General features: G+C 49.2%; 1 protein-coding gene across 1 annotated transcript; it reads left to right on the plus strand.

Annotated features, from left to right (window-relative positions):
* Window positions 1–1442: 1442 nt before the first annotated feature.
* LOC123344010 (cytochrome P450 3A24-like) lies at window positions 1443–24225 on the plus strand. Its single transcript, XM_044979702.1, has 13 exons — window positions 1443–1626; window positions 4167–4260; window positions 6252–6304; window positions 8892–8991; window positions 9527–9640; window positions 11812–11900; window positions 12840–12988; window positions 13604–13731; window positions 14684–14771; window positions 16791–16951; window positions 17622–17848; window positions 19918–20080; window positions 22647–24225. The coding sequence occupies exons 1-13, from the start codon at window positions 1556–1558 to the stop codon at window positions 22740–22742; spliced, it is 1533 nt and encodes a 510-aa protein (XP_044835637.1). The 5' UTR covers window positions 1443–1555; the 3' UTR covers window positions 22743–24225.
* Window positions 24226–25636: the final 1411 nt, after the last annotated feature.

Here is a 25636-nt window from a genome sequence, read left to right on the forward strand (position 1 = left end):
ACCTGTAGCGGTGGGAGACGAATTTAGGTGCAGTCACATGCAGAAACTAGGTCAAACAAGTCGGCTTAGGTCCATCTAACTCTGTAGTGTAGCCCAAGCCCTAGTCTGTGTCTTTCTGACCAAGGAATCTGAGCTGAGCCAGCTGCAGAGACCCATTTATCAGTCCCTCTTCTCAGTGGTTAAGAGGGTTACGTTGTCTCAGCAGGTTCTGCACAAGACATCCAGACAACCATCTAAAGCAGTGGCTCTCCGACTTTTGTACTGGTGACCCCTTTCACATAGCAAGCCTCTGAGTGCGACCCCCCCACTTATAAATTAAAAACACTTTTTAATATATTTAACGCCATTATAAAGGCTGGAGGCAAAGCGGGGGTTTTGGGTGGAGGCTGACAGCCTGCGACCCCCCCATGTAAGAACCTTGCGACCCCCTGAAGGGTCCCAACCCCCAGTTTGAGAACCCCTGGTCTAAAGCAGTGGGTCTAAACCTGCGGCCCGCTGGCGGCCCAGTCAGCACACAGCTGCGGGCGGCCCATGTGACATCCTCAGGGCCGTACGGGTAGTATACATATATTGTGCGGGTGCAGCCCACATAACACAGACACGGCTGCATATGCAGCCCACAATGGTAAATAGGCTGAGAACCACAGGTTTAAAGACACAGGGTTGTAGCAAAATAAAACAAGGAAAGAGAGTGCGTATGTCACAGGGAGAAAAATGGTCTGCTTCACCCACCTAGCCTGGAACGCTTTGGCTGGGTGCCATTTGGGGAGTTTCTGTATAGCACATCCTCTCGTCCTGTTCTCCTCTGACCCCATTCCAGGCAGCATGTCAGAGAAGTAGCTTTTCGTCTCCAGGTAGCACCCCTTCAGAAGCTGATGCCCAGCACTGTTCTATATCGCAGGTGAGTTCAGAGTGCTTAGAACCCTCCAGTCCCCTCCCCCACTCACCTAGGTGTTCCTATCCACGGGGGTAGATGAACAGAAATGGGTCAGTTCACTGTTGCTGACTGGTTTGCCCTCCCCCTGTAGTCAGAGCAATGAGGTGGCCGGGGGCTGCATTTCAAGACTCCAGCACAGGGCACCTCTCTAGCTTAGGTAGGGTGACCAGATAGCAACTGTGAAAAAACGGGATGGGGGGCGGGGGGTGTAATAGGCGCCTATATAAGAAAAAGTTCTCAAAACGGGACTGTCCCTATAAAAACAGGACATCCGGTCACCCTAAGCTTAGGAAAAAGGGGAGGCAGCATGAGGGATCTGACAGGTAGGTTGGCTACAGGCCAATAGGCTTTGCTAAGGCACCTCCGCGCTCAGAGGATACTGAGGGAAGTGATGCAAAAAGAAAGCAGATACAGTTGTCACAGGCACTCCAGGGAGACGTCCATTTGAGGGTTAAAGATCGAGCAACGAGAGTAAATAACAGCCTACTAAGTCATGTGACCAGGAACATCCCTTGCAGAGAAACTGCTGTACTCGGCTGGAAGGCTGAAAAACTTTAAATAGCAGAGAAGCCTCTTTGGAGCTGAGAGTTGTTCGCTTGGAGCAGGCAGGGAGTCGAGATGAATTTCCTTCCGAGTTTATCCCTAGAAACCTGGCTTTTACTCATTGCCTTCATGAGCCTCTTGATGCTGTAAGTAGAACCCTGCCTCTAACAGGGGATCTTCCGTGGTGTTTGACCAGTACTTGCAAGGCCTTTGAGAGAATTTAGGGGAGAAACAGACCAGGAAAATAATGGACATTCAGCAGAGAAGAGGGACTGGCCTTCCTAACAATGAAGGACATGGCCTTCACTGGACTCCACTGGACTCTACGGGTGGAGAAAAGAGAAACAGGGGGAGAGGATAATACACAGAGGAGGGGTAGGGTGACCAGACAGCAAATGTGAAAAATCAGGACGGGGTGGGGGGTAATAGGCGCCTATATAAGAAAAAGAGCCCACAATCGGGACTGTCCCTATAAAATCGGGACATCTGGTCACCCTAAGGAGGGGGAACGCCTTTTGCCAAAGAAACTCGGCAGAAGACGCTCTGGCTCGCATCTTGTTTACTGCGAAGCAGAGCTGGTCTATTTCGTCCCGCAATCCTGTGGGCACAGCACCTCCCGCCTTCAACTCCCCAGTTTGGGTTGGCCTATAAATATAAAGACAGAACCTGACTTTCAGTTTAGAAAAAGATAACGTCTCTCACTCTTTCCACAGGGACCACTTGTGACAGCAACAGAAGGGGCTTTTCCATCAATTCAGTGAATCCACCCGTTCGAAAGGTGGCAGCTGAAGAATTTTTTCCGCCGTCTACCTTGGGGCTTAGGTTGGCTTAACTATGTCTCTCGGGGGTGTGTGACTTTTTCACACCCCTGAGCGACATAGCTAGGTCAACCTACGTTGTAGGTGTGTAGACCAGACCTTAGAAATGTACCTAATGCACTAGTGGCTTGCAAGCTCCTTGCTAGCCATAGTGCAGCAGGCAGCAGGCAGCATGACCTCTAATTACAAAGGGGGACAGCCCAAAATATGAGAGGCGGTGAGGTCTAGTGGTGAGGGACCAATCCCAGCTTGGATACTGACTCCGTCTGGGGCTTTGGTCAAGAGACACAGGCCAAAGTGCTCGGGCCAAGGCTGTGTCTACACTGCTATTAGACACCCGCAGCTGCCCTGTGCCAGCTGGCTCGGGCTAAAGGACTGGTTAATTGCAGTGTGGATGTTCCGGCATGGGCTGGAGCCTGGGCTCTAGGATCCTGCAAGGTGAGAGGGTCCCAGAGCTCGGGCTGCAGCCTGAGCCCAAATGTCTACACCGCAGTTCAACAGCCCCTTAGCCTGAGTCAGCTGGCACTGGCCAGCTGTGGATTTTTAATTGCAGTGTAGACAGACCCTTCGGTGCCTAAAGTAGGTCCCCCAGGAGAGGGGAAGGTTTGGGTGGCTAACCTTACAGCCATGTTTGTAAGTGCTGGCCTCCCCTCCAGGCCTGAGGCCTGGAGCTCCTCTGGCTTCTCTCCTGGCTCTGTTAGGGGAGGGAAAGATGGTGTTTCCAAAACAGCAACAACCACCTGTTCTACTGTATTGAAATAAAATCTACATGCTTCTTGCACATGAAGCAATGCCCCATTCAGGTCTTTCATGCTGCTTCACTGAGCTAAGGCAGCATAAGCCCAGGGAACAGAGATGGGCACATCCACTCACCGGGTTCTCATGCCCATCAGCATGGCACATCTGGGAGCTTTCCAGCTCACCCTTATCCAGCAAGAAGGTGTCATGTCCCAGCATCAGGCACATTGGTGCAGGTTTCCAAATCCTCCGTACCTGCTGGGGATTCCGATTCTGCATCCGTTACACGCTGGCAATGGAACACACTTTGTGCCCTTATAAAAAAGATAAGGGCAGCAGCTCCAAACTGCAGAGTCCCTGCTGGAACTGCTACGCTTTGGGCAGTGACTTTATGCTGCTTTGTCGGAGCCTTCTGACCTCAGTTTGAAACACCCGCGCTACCACATGTAGGAGGCCACGTGGAGTAACGTGGCAAGGAAGCTAAGGCAGACGATTGAGACCAGCTGGAAGCTGACTCTTTGCTGAGCACTGCAGGTGACAGTCATCTGTGACACAGAGAGCTGCTGCAAGGCTCTCCACACGGTTCAGCTCTTGCATAGGGTAAGCACATAGGGGCTGGAAGCTGATCTGTGAACAGCTGAAAGCCAGAGTAAGAGCCTCTGCATTGGCCCCTTATAGTACCAGTCAGAAAGCCATGCATGGGCTTTTTTATGCTGATCCTGTGGCTACTGCATCCTGCATGACTAGCACTGAAGGGCTGGGAATGCGGCCACGTTCCAGTCCATGGACAGGAACAGCAGCTGTCTCTCACCCTAGCCCTAGACTGGGGGTAGATTTCCTCTCCCCTCACGCCAGCTGCATGGAGTATGACTCTCTGGGCTTTAGTTGGGTGGAGAGGATTTTGCCATATGGAGAATGGCACAAGAAGGTAAATGCGACTGCAATACACTTATCCCCTTCCCATTAGAGAGAGACAACTAGACAAATCCCTGCTCCTTCGTCCCTGCGTTCTCTCTCCATTATTTCAGCAGTACCTAAGTGACGGTGACAGCTGTTTAAACCATCAGCACGGGGCCATTCACATATAAATGACCTGTCGCTCATGTATTTGCTCTCTGTTTGCCTCGCAGTTATGGGATCTGGCCATACCGATTCTTTAAGAAGCTGGGTATTCCTGGGCCAAGGCCTCTGCCTTTCATCGGAACGTTCCACGAATACCGGAATGTGAGTGGTGGGAGTTTGTGCTTTCTGCCCATTCAGAGGAGAATGGCTCTTAACTAACCTGGGGTTGTAGGGTGGGGGGTGTCTCTGCCTTGCTCCTGTGCAAAGGTTTAATAGGGGTCTAAACCAGGTGTCTATAGGAGACTCAGGGCATGTCTTCATGGGGACAGTCAGGACAGTTAAGCTGAATTAACTCAAGGCATGAATCTGAAGTTCCTTACAGGCCACTTTACTCTGAATGAAGAACATCGACAGAGGGGTTTAATGTGTTTTAAATAATGCACTTTAAAGTCACCCCTTTAGGTGACTTTAGGGTAAGTTAATTTTTCTTTCCTGAGTGTTCCCGTGTAGATGTGCCCTTAGAGAGGAGAATTGTACCCCAACCATGGGAGCAACTTGGCTTCAGAACTTTAGGAGAGAGGAATTGATGTCAAGTCTGTACTGTGGTTCCTAATTCACCATTGCTAAACCCTGGTCTATCTGAATAGCTACACCAGTCAGGGGTGTGAAAAATCCGCACCCCCAACTGACATAGTTACACCTGCCTAACCACCCGTGTAGATGCAGCTGTGTCCAGGGAAGAATGCTTCAATCAATGTAGTCTGGGAGGTGGTGTTGCTGCCCCAACAGAAAAAGCCCTCCCATCGGTATAAGCTGCATCTCTATGATGGGGCTATGCTGGCATAGATATGGGCAATGTGGTGCAGACCTACCCTAAGACAACCATTTGATTGGGGGTTTTTTAAAGAGGAGGAAGCATTATTCAATCCTGGGTTCTTGCGTCTCCACCCGATCCAGATGTGGGCTCTATACTCAGTCATTTCAGATGAAGCCTTAAAACTCTAAGTCCTGCCTGCTCAGCGTGGACATTAAAGGTCTCACGGGCCTTCTTGCAAGCCCAGCAATTAGCCCTGGAGTCCTTGGCTAGGATTTCCCCTCCCTTCACTATTTTGCAGCATGCTGTGTGTGGCTCTGGAGGGGCTGCTTTCCAGTGGGGCTTGTAAAGTACTTTGGGATCTTTTGAGAAGATACAGCCTCAGGAGGTGTAAGACACTGCCACCAGGCGCTGGCTGAGATGAGCGAAGTTGGTGATATGTTTCACCCACCTCTTTATTCTCAGCCACCTGTTTTCCTCCCTAGTTTCTCCTCCCCCACTCTTGGTGCAGCCCTGCAGCAGCTAGGGACCTTTGGAAACCAAAAGCTCAAATCCTGTCCACAATGTTCCCAGCCCTGCTTGTTAAGGGACAAAGTGCCATGGCTCTTCATGAGTCTGGCCTCCTGTGTGGTCATGGTTTGCCCTAGCTACTGAAGAGAGGCCAGCACCAGTCCCTGCCAAGACCAAGCTTCTCTCAGGTACGTCTGCACAGCTGCTGGAGGTGTAATTCCAGCTCAGGTAGACGTAAATGCTCTAGCTTCAATTGAGCCAGGGTGCTGAAAATAGCAGTGTACCCACAGCAGCCTGGCCTAACTGCCCAAGTACTCACCCAAGGTCTCGAGTGGGATTGTACTCAGAACAGCCAGCCTGCTTCACTGCCCGTGTCATTCCAAACGTTACCTTGATAATTACGCTTTACACCTGAGGGCAGGAGAGATGTTCGCTTGGGAGAAAGATACACCGTATGCCACGGGAAATGGCTTGTCCCTAAAATGCCCCTTAAAATAAAGCATTGACCCTTTTTTCATGTGGTTTCCCTTATTTCCATCCAACAAAGATGGTCACCGTAAGTGGTGCCTTTACGCCAGGTGGTTGGATTCACACTAAGGGGTTGTCTTCCCTGCAGAAAAAAAGGTGTGTTAGCTAACTCAACTTCAGAACACACCCTTGTTGGCAGTAAAGACGTATCTGCTTGTCAGGGCAGCCCACCTTTCCCTTCTGCCCACCTGACCCATCTCTGCCATTTATTTCTGGTTTGCTATGGAGAAATCCAAGCTGCGGCCCTCCTTTGCTCACTGTTTACCTGCAGACATCTAACCCCTCTCTCTCTCTCTGGCAGGGAATTCTGGATTTTGACAAGAAGTGTTTCCAGAAATATGGTAAAATTTGGGGGTGAGTTTTCCACTGAATAAAATCCCTAATTCATGGTGAGATCTGGGAAGCCCCAAAACATAATGATTACACCCTTTCAAAGGGCAATTGGTCATTGCAACCTCTTTTTCTCCATATAATGCTCTGTCTTGGCATTTTAATTCCTGCTGTGGTAGGCTAGATCACAGGGGAAACTCAGGTTCACTAGTCTCAGTTCCTCTGTGCTGAAAATATGACAGAGGCTGCTGGAGCCCACTGAGGTCTTCCACTTTGTTTCTCAAAGGCTCTTTGTAATGGGGAGTGCTCATCTCGAGACTTCCCCCTTGTGTCAGGGTGCAATGATGCAGGGGTTTTCATCTTTAGCACCCCTGGCAGGCTGGCTGTCTTTGGGCACCATTCAGCCCCTCCAGCTGAGAAGTGACTAGTCCCAATAATAATAAATATCCAAGTGCAGTCCAAAGTCCCAGAGAACTGTGCTCAATCCCCACGGCCTTTCTCCAGCTCTGTCCCACCCAACCTTAGCCTCCCTGAGGCCTCTAGCCACTATGGGTACGTCTACACAGCGAAGAAAAACCCGGGCCAGCCAACTCGGGGTCACGGGGCTGTTTCATTGCTGTGTAGACATCCAGGCTCGGGCTGGAGCCCAGACTCTAGGACCCTCCAGTGTGGGAGGGTCACAGAGCCAGCCCTGGTCAGCTGGCACGGGCCAGCCGCAGGTTTTTCTTTGCTGCGTAGACGTAGCCTAACAGTGCCCTTTGCAGGAGCCTGCTTGCCTGAACTCTCGCAGCCTGTTTATAAGGCCCAGGTGTCTGTTGCGTAACCACCCCATCCATTTTCAGCCCCGTCCTCTCTGGCTGACAAGCTAGGATATGATTATTGCCCAGGTGGAGTAAATGTGCCCAACTGGCCTTTAACCCTTTCACCCCATTACCCTCTTCTCTCGCCCTTTGTTTCCGGTTGGGGTTGTAGTGCTCTGAACTTTTGTTTGCACAGCAGCTTAGTAAATAGCCCAGTCCTACCCCCTCTGGGCCAGATTAGACACGGCACTACAGCCCCTTGTGCCAGCTAGCCTGTAGGGCAGGCATGAGGCCCGCCAGGAATACCTCCAGCACAGGGAGCCCCTATACGTGGCTCTGACAGCTAGGCAGAGCTGCCCCTCTACAATCACAGGGGCGTTGTGGGATATGGGGGGGGCATAGCAAGGGTTGGAGGAGGCATGGCTGGGTCCGGCCTGCTCCTGGAAGATTCAACTCCCCTGCCAATCCCCATAGAGGTCATTGTAGTAAGACACAAATTTGAGTGGCCCTCAGGGCTCCTGTAGCCTGTGCTGGGTATCCCAGGGAGGCACAAACTGCCTCTCTCTGTGCTCTCCCTTGTTCCTCAGCAGCAGCACTTTCAGAGATGCCATTTGTGTCTGTGGAGTGCTTCCCCTTTCACCTAAACCTGAGAGAAACAGGGTTGCCAAGAGCGGGTTCGGGCCCCGATAAAAAAAAATTTCGGGCCCCCCCAGCAAGGGCAGACTGGCTAAACAGGGCCAACGAAGCCGGGGAAGCTGGGCCCTGGTAATTTGTACCGGCTTCCCCACCCCTCTCGTCGGCCCTGAGAATGGCACCTCCACTCAGTACGGTCCAGACCTTACCCCTGTGCTCCAAATAAGCCTTCCCAGCTAAGGAAGGGAGACCGCCTTTCCCCAGCTTTACAGCCCACACAGAAATCATGGCTTCTAGATCCCCAAATGAGCCTGGAGCCTTTGAAGTTGCCATTCTGTGTGGCCCAGGGTGGCTGCTGCTGCAGGTTTTTATCTTGTTTATCTGCTCCTCCTACAATCAGGGCATGAGCTACCTTTAGTCCTGACTGCCTCTTTCACAGTGCAGGTTTCGTGTGGCCAGAAACACAGGAAGCTCTCTCATCACATTTCCCTTAGGATCCTCTCGGAGGGAAATTGTTGCACAAAACTCTGAAAAGTTTCATGAGCTCAAAACATTTTTAAAAGATAAAAGTGCTTGAGATTTGTGAAATCTGAGACGTGCACATGCACTCCCAGCTCTCCCGCCCCTGGGCCCAAGCTTTGGATTTTAATGTTTTTCTACATACTTTGATTAAATAACAGACGCTGCAGATGTTTGGGTTTTTTCCCCTCTGCTTGTCTGAGACGCTGTGCAGAGAAATCCATTTTTCTTCCATTTGGGCTAATCTGGGTGGATTTATTAACCAATGAGGGAATGGTAGCAGCGAGGGAAACAGAGAGAGATCAGACAGCACAGACTCAATGAATCAATACAGTGAATCAGCATCCCCCTGCCCAAACACCCCACTTTGGCAATGCTGTTGGCAGCAGTGCAGATTTTTGCTAGAAAAGCTAGATATCAATGCTGGGAACTATTCCTCCACCCTCATTTCTTCTATTTACTGAGTAATAAAACAATTTCAGAATCTTATCCCTTTTGACAGGTTTTAGGGGAGCTTGAGGGAGCGGGATGGGGAGAACTGAGGCCCGTTGATATTGGCATTGTAAATTAGTATGGATGATTATTTATTCATAACTAAACCAAGATACTCCTGCTCTGACACAAACAAAGGACTGATTCAGAGTTTCTCTTTGGCCTAGATTTTTTGATGGCAGGCAGCCAGTCCTGGCTATTCTGGACCCTGTAATCATCAAAACCATCCTGGTGAAAGAGTGCTATACCGTCTTTACCAATCGTCGGGTAGGTATCCAGTATAGGGCTTTCCTATGCAGCATGTGTGTGGTGGGAAGGCAAGGTTTTCTCAGAGCAATGCAACCTTTCAGTAACACAGGCTGCTCCCAGGACAGGCCTGGGAGGCAGGACACCTGTGTTCTATTCCCGGCTCTGCCATTGACTCGCTGTGTGACCGTGGGCAAGTCACGTCCCAGCTCTGTGCCTCAGTTTCCCCATTTATAAAACAAAGGTAATGATACTGACCTCAGAGGCCAGGTTGGTGGATGTTTGGAGTGCTTCAGTTCAAATATACTGTAGGATTGCATATAATTCATTGCTTCACCCACCAGGCAGGGCAAGGCCTTTGCTTCCATATTGCAGTAGTATGATAATGGGCCTGATCCCGGAGTTTCCTGGTGCAGGCAGCAGGGGTTCCATTGCTGAGGCGTTGTGGGCACAGTCAGAGTTCCGGGTTCAGGACGACCATGTGAAGGTACTGGTTGAAATCCTACCATAATGCACGGTATAAGCAGGTACCTTTTGCTTGATTCTCCCCCTCTAGGTCTTTGGTCTAAGTGGAGATTTGGAGTCTGCCCTTACAATAGCCACAGATGAGCAGTGGAAGAGGATTCGCACTGTGCTCTCTCCGACATTCACCAGCGGGAAGCTAAAGGAGGTGAAGTCCAGATTACATTAATAGTTCCAGTTTGGGTCAGTGGCTTGAAAGCTATTGGGGTTTGCTGCCTGAATACAGAGCCACCTGGAAAATCATCTTGCTGTCCCACTCATCCCCTTGCCATCCTCATTTGCCAAACGGGCCTCTCCCTAAAGCATCCATCCTTATGTGCATTTCCACAACATGATGTTTTTTCAGTCAGGGTGAGGGTGGTGGATTTTTCCCCAGTCTGCCCCTCATCATGGCCTCTCATCCTTACTGAGAGTAAGGAACTGACCTCTGGGGAATGAAATGGGTACATTCTCTTTCCAAGATTTGCCATACTAGGGTATCGCAATCTGTAGCCGAGGATCCCACCATTGACCTGAGATTTCTTCTTGCTGATCCCTCTTCACAAAGAGGAAGGCAGCACAATGGGTAGATCTGCAGTCGGAGCGGTGGGGGTGTGATTCCCAGCTCGAGGAGACATATTCCTGCCAGCTGTGATCCCGCTAGCATGCTAAAAATAGAGCATGACCGTGGGAGCATGGGTGGCAAGACAGATTAGCCACCCCAAGTACGTGCCCATCTGAGATAATAGGTACATACTCTATCAGCCAGCCCCTCCTGTCACTCTCCTCGCCACGGCTTGTTACCCACACACTGTAGAGCACCCCACCTTTCCTCTTCCGTGGGCTCAAGGGGTTAATATAGTCACCCCGCCCTTACCCAGTTCTTAGGCTCAGGGAGTATTCTTCTGAGGGTTTGTGGGGCCTTTTACTTGTGAGAGCCTTACACGGTAATATCCTTAACCTCGATTTATTAACAGTTACCAAAACCGAATACACACACTAATAGGGTGACCAGATAGCAAGTGTCAAAAATCAGGACAGGGAGTGGGGGCATAATAGGTGCCTATATAAGAAAAAGCCCCCAAAATCAGGACCGTCCCTATAAAATCGGGACATCTGGTCACCCTACACACTAAGCATATAATGCTCACCACTCCCAATAAGGCAGATGAATTTTTCCTGCTGCCCAGTCAGGGTCAGGTCCTCTGGGGCTCCAGCTTCTGCATGATATAATGGGCAGGGAGTTGAGATCTGGCAGCTCTGATTTTGGGCTGCGACCTGCAGTTAGGTTCCAAAGAACTTCCTTTTGGACCCTAGTTTATATAGTGAAGCTTGAGTCCTGCTTAACTGTACCATAACCAGTTATTTTGAACTAAAGTACTACCAAGCAGTAGTTTTCACTAATCACAGCCCATTACGAAACAATTCTTTAACCAATCACACCCCACCACCTTAGTTGATTTAAATCTTGCAAAATTAGTTATTCAACAGATGGAAACAATTAAAGCATCAGAGACCCTACAGATAAACAATAGAGAAGTAGGGAGACTATAAAATAATCCAAAATACAATCCTAAAAAAGTCTAGCCGTTTTGTTTTGACATTTTTGAAATGTGTTGATTTTTTTGTTTGAAATGACTTTTCCTTTAAAAGCTTCCTTTCCTTTTTTTTTAAGTCTACAAATGGTGAAAATAGAAATGAAACAATTTGATTTTGTCAAAATGAAACATTTTGATCAACCCAAAATGAAATATTTTTCAAATGTTTGGTTTGCCAAAAATTAAAAAAAACCACATTTTCAGTTTGACCCAAAACAGTTTTTTCCCCTTCTCCTGATTTTTGGGAATTGCCCCCAAACCAGAAAAAAAACATTGGCCCAGCACTAGGGATGGGTGCTTGACCGCTCGTGCCAAAGAACATCCGTCTCCCTTTCCACACTGTAGCCAGGAGCTGGACTACATGGGTTTCTCAATCCTTTTCATCTATGCTCTCCCTTCAGTGCAGACGGCTACAGAATCTACCTGTGTCACTGATGGACAGCACTCCACTGGCCTGTGCACCATGTGGTGCTTTCTGGAGGGGAAGCTGGGTGTGTTGTGGGGGGGGACCCCTTTTTAGTTCACACTCAGATGATTCTGTGGACCAACTACAGAGATAAGAGCAACCGTGTTTTTTCCCCCAACCACGTCTGAGCCCTGGCTGTAATGATGCCCCCCTCAAACCAGAGTGTTGATTATTAGGGGACTGCCAGCACATAGCAGTGCTGAGTTACCTAGTGGTGACCCTGCCTCAGGAACCAGTAGGCGTCTGCAATGCCTCGTGCGTTGGTTTGCATTTCAGATGTTTCCTATCATGAATCGCTATGGAGAGATTTTAGTGAAAAACATCCAGAAGAAAGTGGATAACGACGAGTCCCTGGAAATGAAGAGGTGAGTGGCTTTGTTGGGCTGGCAGGAAAGAGCCTGTGTTCACAAGAGGTGCGGGGAGCAAGTCTTGGAGTTCATAAGGTAGCACAGCCGCAGAGTTTGGTTTGGCTCTAGCTTACCCTAAGCATGCTGCATTTCACCTCTGTGAAGCATAGCCGAGTTGGAGAGGCCATGGCAGCCTTCACACAGCGTCTTCCACTCGAGAAAGTGCCCATCACCCTGGAAAGATGTGTTTACTTTTATTTAAAATGCACATGGATATTCTGGTGCTTCCACAATAGGAACCAGGTCCCTAAAGATATTTCCACGTACCCACTTTTCTCCCCCACCGTTCTTGAGATGTGACATGGAGACAATCTCCATAACAGTCCTGCTCCTGGCACGTTTCTCAGTTGCGCGCTGCCTCTCTCTGCCCGGATCAGACCAGACCAGTACTAGTCACTACACTTCTGTGGTTTTGTCACTCTACTGCTGTTGTGGGAGGGAGGGAAGGGGCAGAGTCTTGTTGGGGATGGGAGAAATCAGGCCTATCCCAGGAGCATGACAAACTGCAGAAGGGGAAAAGGCATTTTAAGGTAATTTTATCAGTCGCTTTTACAGATGACAGGTACTTGCTCTCAAATGCTGATGGAATTTAGAGCACGTTCTTTGCTACCCTGTACTGCAGTTCAGCTCCATCCACCTACCGTCCAGTGTGCTGAGCTCAGAGAGAGAGATTGAGGGCAATTTAGTCATAAAGGGAACTGGCAAAAACTGGGGAAATGTGTCCTGTGCATACCCAAACTGGGGCAAGGACTCGATTTTGATAGGTCCAAGGTGCCAGGCTTTTGGGGGTATTGAGTCCTTGAGCAGGGAAAGTTCTCTGTGCTGAGGATCCTCCCTGGGAGGATCTCCTGGTCCTGCACAGTTCCTGGCATTCATTTTCTCCACCTCTCTCCTCAGCATCTTCGGCGCCTACAGCTTGGATGTGGTGGCCAGCACTTCATTTAGTGTGAACATAGACTCTATGAACAACCCCAACGACCCCCTTGTCGCCTACATCAAGAAGTATCTCTCATTCAATTTCTTTAGCCCACTGCTCCTCTCAGTAGGTATGAGGATCCTTCACACCTAAAGACTCAGATTCCTGGATTAGTACCTTAGGGCCTGTGTACCCTATCTCCCATCAGCTCCTTTGGGATTTCAGGGTCCCCTTCACTTTTCAGGAGGTGCTCAGCCCCTTGTAGGATCAGGCCCCCAAGCAGGTTTGTAAAGATACTTATATAGAGAGATTGTCCCCCATTCTTTTGGCCACCTCAGTCTGCAGTACCCAGGCAAAATAACTGGATGCAGAGGAAAGATGGAGAACTTTTATTCCCTTGGCAGGACATCTACACTGAATGGGGCACCACAGTTGGCTAAATAGAGGGGTAAAAGTCAATAGATTCTCAAGTGAAATTCCCACCCACCCCACAACTGTGGGCTCCTGTTATCCCTCTTGACCGGGCGTCTGAACTAGGTGAAGTAAATTGGGAGTCACCCATTGTCATTAGAGCCAGAAGCACTGGGGACAAATGTGATTTGGCAGGCTAGTTGTTCTTGACGAGTTGCCTAGACCCGGCTCCCTCTCCTGCTGTGCCTTGGAGCTCATGTCTCACTGCAGCCCCTCGTTGCTGAGCTGCGCCTGATAACAGTGAGGGGAACTGTTGTGTTTCTTTCCTTTCCAGTGATGTTCCCCTTCCTCACTCCAGTGCTGGATAAGATGAACGTGAGTCTGTTTCCCTCGGCCTTCCTGGATTTTTTCCTCAACATCATCAAGCGCATCAAGAAGGAGCGGCAGAAGAATGACCACTCGGTCAGTCTGGCCCACCTCGTCTTCCTTATCATGCATGCGCTCACTCTGAGAGTATGACTACGCTGGAGATGGAGATGTCATTTCCAGCTCCAGGAAACAGACCCATGCCAGCTCCAATTGAGCTTGCATGCTAAAATTAGAAGTGTGGCTGCAACAGCACAAGCAGCAGGAAGGGCTAAGCACCCCAAGTAGAATTCTATCCAAGACTCCAGGTACGTTCTCAGGTGGCTAGTCCCTCCCACTGCTCATGCTGCTGCAGCTATGGTTCTATTTTTAGCACACTAACGCGATTGGAACTAGCGCAAGTATGTCTCCTCCTGCTGGAAATTGCACCTCCAGCTCCAGTGTAGACATACCCTGTGTGGGGAAGGTTTCTGAGCCTGTCCCCAGAGGCGACACTCCATACTAGCTCTCAGTTTGCCAAATTTGGGTGAGACTGGAAAAGTGTCCTGCTCAGGCTTCCATGAGAAGAAAATCATCCCCTTGCTCAAAATGGGTCTCCAGCCTGCACCTTAAGGAGCCTCCTAGCCACCATGCTCTGAGGTCTTCCTCGGATCCTCCTTATGCTGCTGGACCGACGGAGAAACTAAAGCTGAAACATCAGAGGGGAAGCCTGTGCTGGACTAACCTTTCAATCCACCCATGGCTCCTCTGAGGGTGCATGTGCAGATGAGCACAGCCCACACTAGCTTTAATTTAGTTAGCATGGGTACCCGTAGAGATGTGGCAGCATGGGCTTCAGTGCAGGCTAGCGGCCACAGTGCAAGCGTGCAGGGAACCCTGGGTATGTACTCAGGGTGCTAGCCTGCGCAGAAGTCCATGCCACTGTGTCCTTACTACTATTGTTACCTGTGCTAGCTAGATTAAAGCTAGCACGGGCATGCCACCTGCATGGCAAGCACACCTTCATTTGTGCTGTAGATCTGCCTTGACTCTGTCCTTCCATCCCCAGGTCCGGGTGGATTTCCTGCAGCTGATGGTTGACTCACAGAGCTCAGATGGCAGCTCTGAACCTAATGAGAAGACACACTCCTATAAAGGTAAGGCTGCAGGCCCCTTCTCCTCCCAGCCACTAGCTGGGATGTTTCATATAGAGTTTTGGAGGGGCAGGGTTTTAGTACACGTCAGTAGGATGACCCGAAATTCCTCCCCTGCCACCCCCGCCAAAGTTCTGTGCTTTCCAGAAATGCATGCTGTGATCTGGATCTCTCTCAGAAATAGAGAAAGGAAATTGAACACCAACAGCTGGAGTTTCAGAGATGCTGAGCACCCACAATCCCTACTGAAGCCAATGGGAGTTGTTGATTCTCAGCACTCTTGAGAATCAGGACAGTAATGATGTGTGCTGCATATGAAAAGGAATAGAATCAAACCTAATGAACTAGGGGCAAATCCCAAGGCACTTAATCAACCTCACTGGAGATTTATCGGTGTGAAATCTGAGTCAAAGCCAGCAGGGCAAATGACTTAGGATTTGGCCCTAGGTGCTCCTAGTTGCTATAATTAAAAGATAAATATATATCTCCTTACTTCTCTGCCCTTGTCTCTTCCCACGTCCTCCCATACTCTACCAAAGACATTAGCCTTGATCACTCGCCTGTCTGTCATTCCTTCGCTCTTTTCATCCTGTCTTCCTCTGCACATGGAACTACTCTGCCTTCCTGTATGTCATTCGTCAAGAGCCTATATAAGAAACTCAGCCAGCAGTAAAATGGAGGCCAAGGGTAATTGTAGTGAAGCGACAACTCACCAGCACGGCCCTCCTGCTGGTCGTCTTGGGAATTAGTTCTTGTCCAGCCCGGAGAGCCCTCTGCAGGCCGGTGTCTCGCCTGCCAGAGGGCCCCTGTGTCCCTCCCAGCCCCCGGTGCCCCTTACTCTGGGGTTCTGCCCGCTGCAGTACCCCCACTCTGAGTCTCCCCTCCCAGGAGAATCCCCAGCCCGCTACACCCACCTGGCCTCAGTGGCTACTGCCAGTCGTCCTTTAGCCCCCGCTCACTGGGGCAGACTGCAGTCTGTAATGGCCACTCAACACTGGCAAGGGGGTCGGACCAACTGCCTCTGCCTATCCCCTGGCTGTATCTCTCCTGCCTCAGTACCTCTGTAGGACTTCACTGCTCCAGTTCAGGTACCTTGCTCCCTGGCAGCCAGGCCTGTCTCCCTCCAGGGCTGGAGAGAGACTCTTCCAGCTTGCGGTCCCCAGCCCTCTTATCAGGGCCAGCTGGGCCCTAATTGAACTGGCCACAGCTGTGGCTGCTTCCCCCAGCTGTTCTCACTCTTCTTATTTCAGGAGCCAGGTAACCACCCCACTACAGTAATCGAAGAGAGTTCAGACGTGGTGGTTCTATTTTAAAACAGTGCATAATAAAGTATAAAAATGTGTGTCATATAAGTAACATTTGTACCTAGTTTTATTTTATCCCTCTCCTTAGTTTGTAAGCTCTTTGGGGCAGGTGTTTGTACAGCACCTTGCACGATGGGGCCCCAATCCTGACTGTGGCCTCTGACACTGTTGCAGTAGAATTGTTAAATAATAATTATTGCAGAGCGCTGCCAGCGTGCTTAGCACAGTCCAGACCTTTCCTCAGGAGCTGGCAGCTCACCTGAGAGCCTAGGGGAGAGTTTCAGACATCTGTCCACCTATGAATAGCTCTAGTATGTTCTTATATTTTCAAACCCACTGTGGAGCAGGAGTGCAGTTCCGCAAACCCTCTCCAGAGCAGGGTCTCTCCTGCACCTGCTCTTCAGGCTGCTGTGTTGCAGCAAATAAACTCAATGGGCCTGTTTCCCGTCTCAAAGACGTGGATGTGACTCAGTTGATTTTAATGGAGTTACTCCTGATTTACACCAGGGTGAGAGAGGAGTCAAGTCCACCACTTGCTGCTGTTGCTTGGAGTCTAGAGGGGTTAACCCACGTCAAATGGACCTTTCGCTGTTGTGGTTAAATGATCAGGAAAGGAACTGTAGTAAATGGATACCTGGATAGGGCTCTCGTCTGAGCTGGACAGGGTATAGAAGGGAGGCTTCACTCTCCCTGTGTGCTTTCATTCCTCTTTTTCCAGCTCTGTCTGACAAGGAGATTATGGCGCAGGCCCTTGTCTTTATCTTAGCTGGTTATGAGACCACTAGCTCCACCCTCAACTTCCTCTCATATAACCTGGCCACTCACCCTGATGTGCAGCAGAGACTGCAGGAGGAGATTGATGCCGCTCTTCCCAACAAGGTCAGAGGGGTTTGCAGTGCTCTGTGTCCAGCAGACGCACTCCGGTTGCTGCTGGGTGGGGGCTGAGCTCAACCTGGGTGGAAGGCGGAGCACCTGTTCTGTGCATAGGAGGTTTCCCCCACCAGGCCTGTCAATCCTACACCATGCACCATTGTGACACAGGCTTCCTTTGGCCATAGCCTCCCAGTCTTTCGATAGCATCTGGGTGAATCAGGGAGCAGAGACGTCTATGGAAGTTCCCTTGTGCGACCTGCCTGTCTGTGCCAGGGGGCACCTGGAATGGCGGGACAGGACCAAGAGTGAGGATTGAGGTCATTCCCTGGTGTCCATCTTAGACAACCTCTGGATTGGATGACACAAGCAGAGGCTACTGAAGGGGAACTTGGATACAGGAGCCTCATTGAGCCCCCATCTGCAAGACAGGGCCTAACTAGCCCCAGTTTAACCACTGGCATCCCGATGCTGCAGTATTTAAAGTAGCAGCCCTCTGGGTCAGCACTGTACCAGTACCTCAGCCTCATGCTAGAGGTGGACATGACGATTTGCCCTGGGTCCCATCGTCATCCCGATCTGTTTAGCGTGGCTATTGTGCATATACACAGCCAGGCAAGCCCTCAGATGGCCTCCTCTGTACTTGAAAATCTGTTTCCCTCTGCCATTCCCTCCCCAGGCTGCTCCCACCTACGACGCCATCCTGCAGATGGAGTATCTCGACATGGTGGTGAATGAAACCCTCAGGCTCTTCCCCGCAGGTGGGCGGATTGAAAGAGTCTGCAAGAAAAGCATTGAGATAAATGGAGTGACCATTCCAAAAGGCACCGTGACAATGATCCCAGCCTACGTGCTGCATCAGGACCCGGAACACTGGCCAGAGCCAGAAGAGTTCAGGCCCGAGAGGTAAGGGCCAGGGTGGGGGAAGACCTGCTGCTTCCTCCTGATGTCTGTGCGTGAAAATGGCAGCGAAAGTGGGGGAAGCGTGACTATAACATTTGAATGAGGCATTTATTAATGTCTGACATCCAGTCCTAGCGTTGCCGCGCGGGGAGTTTTATGATCTACATCCATAAACTGTGCATGGAATTTAATTAACTGTATTGAAGAAAATGACACTGAAACTGGTGTTCAGCAGCTATAACACTGAGGGGTTTATGGCCAGACATTAAAGCAAGAGCAATAGGGTGACTGGCACAGTGCCATGCAGATCAGCAATGGAAGGGCAAAGAGGTGTAGAAAATAAAATTTAATTTTCCAGTTCACGTTATGAAATGTTCCCTGCTCAGGAATTACTGATGGGTCAGACCTTGAGAAATGAGGCAAGAATCTGATGGAATTAGGTGGCCTAACCCTCACTGGATTGCAAAAGGCCCAGCAGCCATTCTGAGTTGGCACAGAGAGCCAGGAATAATTCTCTCTCTCAATAATGATATTAAGAGCTGACATTTCTATAGCAGTGTTCATGCAAAGAGCCCGAACTCTACAAACTATTGCACACTAATCCTCAGTCATTGAAATGCACCCACCTCTGGGGTGAAACAGAGCAGCTGTTTAACAGTGCGTGGCAGCACCAGGCCAAAGTTTAGGAGATGTGAAGAAAAACATGTTCAGCTGAAACTGCATGAGGCATCTTAGACAGATGAAATGTAATTACCCAACCGGATTTACACACAGTTATGAGAACTGTGCTAGGTGGCTAACTCTGCTCTAGTATCAGATACATGGCTGGCAAGTGGTACAACTGATGGCAGATAGCACCACTGAGGAGGGGACACCATTAGAGATGAGCATGATCCTTTTCCATTAATAACGTAAAAATGACTAAAGAACTAGAAGTTCCGCGCAAGTTCCTCTGAAGTCAACTTAGCTTTTTTGTGATGTGCTCCAAACAGCTCTCCCAAGCTAGGCATGGTAGGGCCATCTCAGCAGTTGGTTGGGCGAGCTCCAAGGAACACCTGACATTGTGTGTGTGCGCGCTCTGGGAAGCAGTGTTGGGAATTAAGTAGGTGGAACACGTTCCTCTGGGTCAGCACTGCACCTGTACTTCAGACTCAAGCTAGAGTGCTGGCCTTCTGGAGGAACTGTTGGTTCAGATGAAGTGTAAAATTGACATTTTGTCCACTTGTGGTGATTAATGTTCCCGTGCTGCTTTTCATAAGAGTACGGGTATTCTAGCTAAATTCCAGCCTGGGATATTATAATCTACCTTGCCTACATTTCCCCATTACAGTTAGAGATAGTATTCTTCTTCACTTCCTAGTCTTACCATTTGTGTAGTGTTGTTGTATGCCATTAAACAGCTGCTCCATTCTACCCCAGAGACTCTAGTTCAATGGTGATTATAGTGAGCCTTACCTCGTTTGTAGATCCATTTAAATCTGTGAAGTACTTTGGAATGGAAAGTGCTATAAAAATATAAGTTGTCATTTTGATTTAGGAATATTGAAATGTTTCACTGGTAAAGCTGTTTTATTTCACTGATCCTGTCCAGTTTGCAGCACAAAGAAAGAATCTCTCTTCTCTTCTGAGCAGCATGTCTCAAAAGCTAGCTTTTGTACAGACCAGACAGGGAGAGACCCTGCTCTGTTTGTCCATTTACTTGATATAAGAAGAAGATCTAGAGCTGTTTTTTGTGATATGGACTCTGGGTTTAGTTTCTGGGACGAGAAGGATTTCAACTTGAGTTCTGAGAACAGAGTTACTCTGAAATCACTAATATATTCTAGGACTTCCTGCTCATTTGAAGTCCCTGGAGATGTATAGCAAATTTTAGGCACCAGCATGGAAGTGATGGGGGAGGGTGTTGTATAGTGATGGAGGAACATGGGAAATAGATGAGTTCTGATTGAAATATGCAAAGCAGGCCTTTGCCTCCTCCCAATCCCCTGAGCATGCCAAATCCAACAAAGAGGACAGGTCCTGAGACAGTAGTTTCTCCTAACTCGTTTCTTCATTTCTCTGATTGGAACCAGGTTCAGTAAAGAGAACAGAGAGAGCATTGACCCCTACATTTTCCTGCCCTTTGGAGCTGGTCCCAGGAACTGCATTGGAATGAGGTTTGCTCTTCTCAGCCTGAAAGTGGCCATGATTGTGCTGTTGCAAAGATTTTCCTTCAGAACCTGCAAAGACACCTTGGTGAGAATCCAGCTTTGTATCTGTATCTTGTGTTTTACTACCTGTGATGGTCTTTGCTCATGGGAAGTGTTGCCTAGTGGTCAGGGCTTAGGCCCTTCGATATTGGGAGATCTTATATAGACGAGGCAAATTCTTCAAACTACGGTACCTCCTTCCTCCTGTCAGTATGTCCTCAGTCTTGCTTGGGCTTCAGATTCATACATGTACTGATTGAGCAAAGCACTCCGAATAGCAGATGGTGCTATTTATATTTGACATAAAGTAGGTGCAATTTGCTATTTGAAAGTATATGTCAAATAATCCCTGCTGCAAGATCTTTGTCTGTAACTGCTTTGGGAGAAGTTGTTCAGTTCCCAGGCTAAGTGAGCATTATTCTTAGGTTTTCAGGGCAGGTTCTTGCAATTTCAAATTCTAAATTTGCTTTCTGTGAATATTCTACAGCGCTCCCATAAAATGTGCCGTTTCCAAGGACGTCATTGTCCACGAGCTTGTTTGCTGAGGGAAGATGAGCCCAATGGCCATGAACATGCTCAAACCAGATTTGTTTTAAAAATCAAACAGATATTTGCAGAAGTTTTTCTTGGCTGTGAATGCTCAGCTCTAAACTCTACTGACCTGAGCTGTAACTGAACTGTTAACTTGGAGGTGAAAGACTGTAGCAGTCCATTAACAATCCACTGACCTACCCGGCCTCCCCTGAGTCTAAAGACACTTTTCTAGTCCTGAAATGGATCTGTTTAATTTAATTAGAGGAAGACTAGCTAAATATGTATCATATCACTAATGCCAGTAGCTTTATGTAGCTCCTCCAGCTTTCCCACCAAAACACCACTCCAAAATATATACTCAAAGAAGCTACTTTCCCCTTGGGCTCAGTGATGCAGGCTGTCCTGAAAGCCAAACTTAGGCATCAGGAGGTTACTCAGGATTCGTGGCATGAGCCCGTATGAAGCCTGAAGCAACCTGTTGCATTGTTGATGTATTCATGTTGTCTTGTTGGGAAAGAGGATGCTGGGTATCCTGCTTGTCCTGGTGAATCTCAGCAGCATTAAATTCCCTAAGAGCTAGAGAGGGAAATAGACCATCTCTGCTCATCCTCTGCAAGTGCAAGACTGTTCCCAGCACTACATCCTTTGCTGTTCTATCCAGACTAGTTTTAAAAGCCTCATGGTTTGATCAGGGGCAGCTCTAGGCACCAGCAAAACAAGCTGGTGCCTAGGGCGGCCAAATCTAGGGGGCGCCCCTGCTGCCGGGGGGGGTGGCAGGCTGGGTCGGCGGACCTGCCGCAGTCATGCCTGCGGGAGGTCCACCGGAGCCCCGGGACGAGCGGACCTGCCGCAGGCATGACTGCGGAGGGGGCGCTCGTCCCGCGGCTCGGCTGGACCGCCCGCAGGCATGACTGCGGCAGCTCAAGCGGAGCCGCCGGACCCGCAAGCCGTCCGCAGCCGCGGGAGGTCCAGCCGAGCCACGCGGGACCAGCGGTCCCTCTGCAGTCATGTCCGCGGGAGGTCCGCTGCTCCCGCGGCTCCGGGGCACCTCCCGCGCATGACTGCTTGGGGCGGCCAAAAAGCTAGAGCCGCCCCTGGGTTTGATGCTTCCACCCTGTCCCTGGGACAGACAGTTCCACAGCCTGGTGCATCTCACTGACAGGAAGTTTCTCCGGCTATTCAGTCTGATAATCCTTTCTTCGTTTTGTTCCATTACTCCTACATGTCATACACAATACCTCTCCCACCTTAGTGTTTACACTTATCAGCTATTAACAGACTGCTACCATGTCCCTGGTTGGTCATTCCTCAGCCAAGATTTACCTCGTGAAACCTTTCCTTGTATGTCCAGCTCCCTCATCAGTTGTGTGGTTCTCCTTTGAGCTCCTCCCAATATATCAATATCTTGAGGGGCCAGAATTGAAGGCAATATTGGTCCTGCTACTGGAGAACATTATACCTGTACTGCACCCTTCTCACTGGACCTGTAACAACATATTCGGCAACAGCGGGCTCATAAAGTGGGTCAGAAAAATGCAAAGCAAAGGGTGTGAGACATGAATGGGTGTAGCATGACCAGATGTTCTGATTTTATAGGGAGAGTCCTGATATTCGGGACTTTTTCTTATATAGGCACCTATTACCCCCACTCCCCGGTCCTGATTTTTCATACTTGCTATCTGATCACCCTAAATGGGTGCTTCATAGGGTATGTCCACACATGGAGCTGGCAGATCAAGCACTCTCTGAGCTAGCAAGCTAAAAATCGTGTGTAGCTGCTCTGAGTGCGTGTCCGTCAGAGACCCTAGGTATGTACTCAGGGCAGTTAGCCATGGTTCACACTGCCATGGCTATGTTCTATTTTTTGCATGCTTGCTTGATGACAGCTAGTGCCTGTATGTCTGCTCAAGCTGGGAATCAAAACCCCATACCGACGTGTAGACAACATGCCCTTAGTTGTTCCCAGAGTATTGGGCTTTTGTCAGAAAATCCTGAGAGGGGTATAATGTCTGCTGTGTCCCTTTATAGATCTCTGCATTCACTGGCTTTCTTTTGATTTTTCTCTACTAATGGTGAAGATCCCTCTGGTGCTGGACACGAAGGGTTTTTTGCAACCCAAGAAGCCAATCATTCTGAAGATGGTCCCCAGAACCCATGTCGATCCAGAGGAGTAAAAGAATTTTGCAGCAGATCAGAGGCTGTTGCCAGTTGCTCCTTCCACCTGACTCGTCTCTCTATAAATCACATGAGAATAGGAATGAGCCGTGTAAAACTGTATAGAGAATGCAAAAGCAATATCTAGAAAAAGCCCCAGCTGTCGTGAAAGCAGGGCCTTGTGAATATATAGCATACCACATTTTAATAGGAGATTGTGGATGGCTTTTCTAGCAAACAAACCTACACAAAATACAGGGTGAGCAGAGTTCATTTATAAGCAATAACAGAGACCCTGGCCTGTTTCTCATTTATACCAAGACCCCGTTACACTGTTCGGACAGTCTAAAGGGACCTTTAAGGGTATGCACCCGCTTTCAGGCCTCCTTACTCTGCCAGAGCAGGGCTTAGCATAAATGAGAATCAGGCCTCTGGCGTTGGGACAAAAACTGTGTCACCTCCCATCTGGCTAGACTGAGCCAAAGTTGAGGTTGTTATGACTCTGTATAAAAATCACATGCCCTAGGGTATTTTACATTGCCGTGTGGGTAGACATACCTGAGCTAGCTTTAATCTCACTAGCAGTGAAACCAGAACCACCCAGGCTGTACAACCACACCTGGGGACACTAGGTATGTACTCAAGCAGCTAGCCTGTGCTGCTGGGGCTTCATTATTTCATTTGAGCTAGTTCAAAGCAAGCTCAGCTATGATTACATCTACGTTGTAGTCAAAAGTGTGTACTCTTAGTCTATGCTATGGACACTACAATGGCATGGCTGCAACTACACCACTGTAGCATCATAATGTAGACGCTTCTGACATCAATGGAAAGGGTTTTTCTGTCAATGTGGGAGGTAGTCCACCTCCCCGAGAGGGAGTGTGGCTGAAACCTGACATGAGTGATTAATACATGGAGGGGAAGGCCCCATTCTTTGGAAGGTAGCATTAGGAAGGTAATGAATCATCAGGCTCAAAACAGGACATTTGTGCTAAATAAGATAAGTAAATAGGTTAGTAGGTTAAAAAAGACAGAATGTCAGAGCCAGCTAAGAGAAGAGGGAGAACAGGAACTATTTACTATGAACTAGATAGCAAGGGACAATTAAGTTAGAAATGTAGAAATAAGATAGAGGAAGTCAAAACATATGCAGCATATGGACAGATGCACGTGGTACAGGGATTGGTCCCGGAGGGAGCTAGGTTGATGGAGGAATTCTTCCATCTGCCAAGCCATGTCTACACTGGAGTTTAGGATGGCCTAACCATAGTGCTCAGAGGTGCTCAGGAATTTTTCACACCCCTGAGCTCCATAGCTAGGTCGATCTACCTTTTAAGTGTAAACCAGGCATCAGATGTCAAAGACCCTACTGCCCTCAATGGCCAGGGGCGGCTCCAGGCACCAGCACGCCAAGCGCGTGCTTGGGGCGGCAAGCCGCGGGGGGTGCTCTGCCGGTCGCCATGAGGGCGGCAGGCAGGCTGCCTTCGGCGGCATGCCTGCAGAGGGTCCGCTGGTCCTGTGGCTTCGGCGGACCTCCTGCAGGCTGCCGCCGAATTCGCGGGACCGGGGACCTCCCGCAGGCAAGCCGCTGAAGGCAGCCTGCCTGCCGTGCTTGGGGCGGCAAAATGCCCAGAGCCACCTCTGTCAATGGCAATGTAATCTGGTGCTACAGCAGCACTGTCTCTGTCAACTGTCAATGCATCAGAGGTCTCTGCTTGGTTTGAAAGACTCATTGGTGCTGTTTCTGACCCTAGTTCAAAGTCACTGCCAGTCTTCTGGGCGATCTGATGCTTTAGAAGGAGAGGTCAGGATGATGATGGGTCAGGTGGGTCTCTCTCTCTTAGCGCCGGTCAGAGTTGTGAGGTTTCTTTCCATACATTCCCCTTACTGAGGCTTTGCTTCTGCTTGGCTGCTTCACACCCGTGTGGCTACACATTGCAACCCCCTTAGAGTAGATGCTGTGCAGTGGTATAAAATAGGGTTTGCACCACTGCAGCTTACCCTGGAACTTGATTGGGATAAGCTGCATTAATGCCAACTCTATTTTGTAGAAGTGCATTGTGTCCACACTAAGGGTCTGCCCCACTGTAAATACGTCAGTGCTACACTGGTGCAAATTACCCTAGTCTAGATGCACCCTGAGTACACCTCGTATCATGACCATCACCCTTTCAGCTGAGCACTGGCTTTGAGACACCATCAGCACTGCTAGGTTCAGGTGCTTTTGTAAAGCTTTTTGGATATTGGACCCTGCTCTGAAATTTTATTCAGACATTGTCAGTCTCTTCTGGCACTTTAATTGAAATCAAGGAGTAGAGAAAATTGCCTATTTTGTCCCCATTCCTATTTCTTGCCAAGTTGGCCCTGTCTGTCTTCTGGTTTTACAACCCCAGGAGGGTGGTGACATCCAGGCCTATTTTCCTGGATCATGTGGTGCTGTAGCATTATGGCTCTGTCAGGTGTTAAAGTGACCACATCCTTGCAGGAAAGAATGCATGTGACTAATTTCTAGAGCTGATTTAGCTTGATTCTGGTATGTTTTTAGGTGGCTGTTATTACTAAAGACCTGCAACATGGCTCAGTTTGCAGATGAGTTAACTAGAGCAGCCTAGGTATAAGCAGGTACCATTTATGAGCAGTAATTTGCTAAGTGGGAGTGAAGCCTATTATGTGTTCTTTTTATTTGTTTGCTTATTGTATCCAGTGGTCTCCTGTGAGAGGGATTCTTTACACAGATATTAGCCCAGCTATGATTTTTAAACTTTGTTCTCTATTATCCATTTTGTAACTTTGATTTGAATTGTAGTAATATGGCAAGGTGCAGTGCTGGGAAAGCCCTTGGAGTCCTGGAGGACTTGGGTTTGGAAGAAGGATGTCTCTCTCTGTTGGATACTGAGAGCAGAGGAGACTCACT

Source organism: Mauremys mutica, chromosome 11 (assembly GCF_020497125.1).
Source record: "Mauremys mutica isolate MM-2020 ecotype Southern chromosome 11, ASM2049712v1, whole genome shotgun sequence".
NCBI lineage: Eukaryota > Metazoa > Chordata > Testudines > Geoemydidae > Mauremys > Mauremys mutica.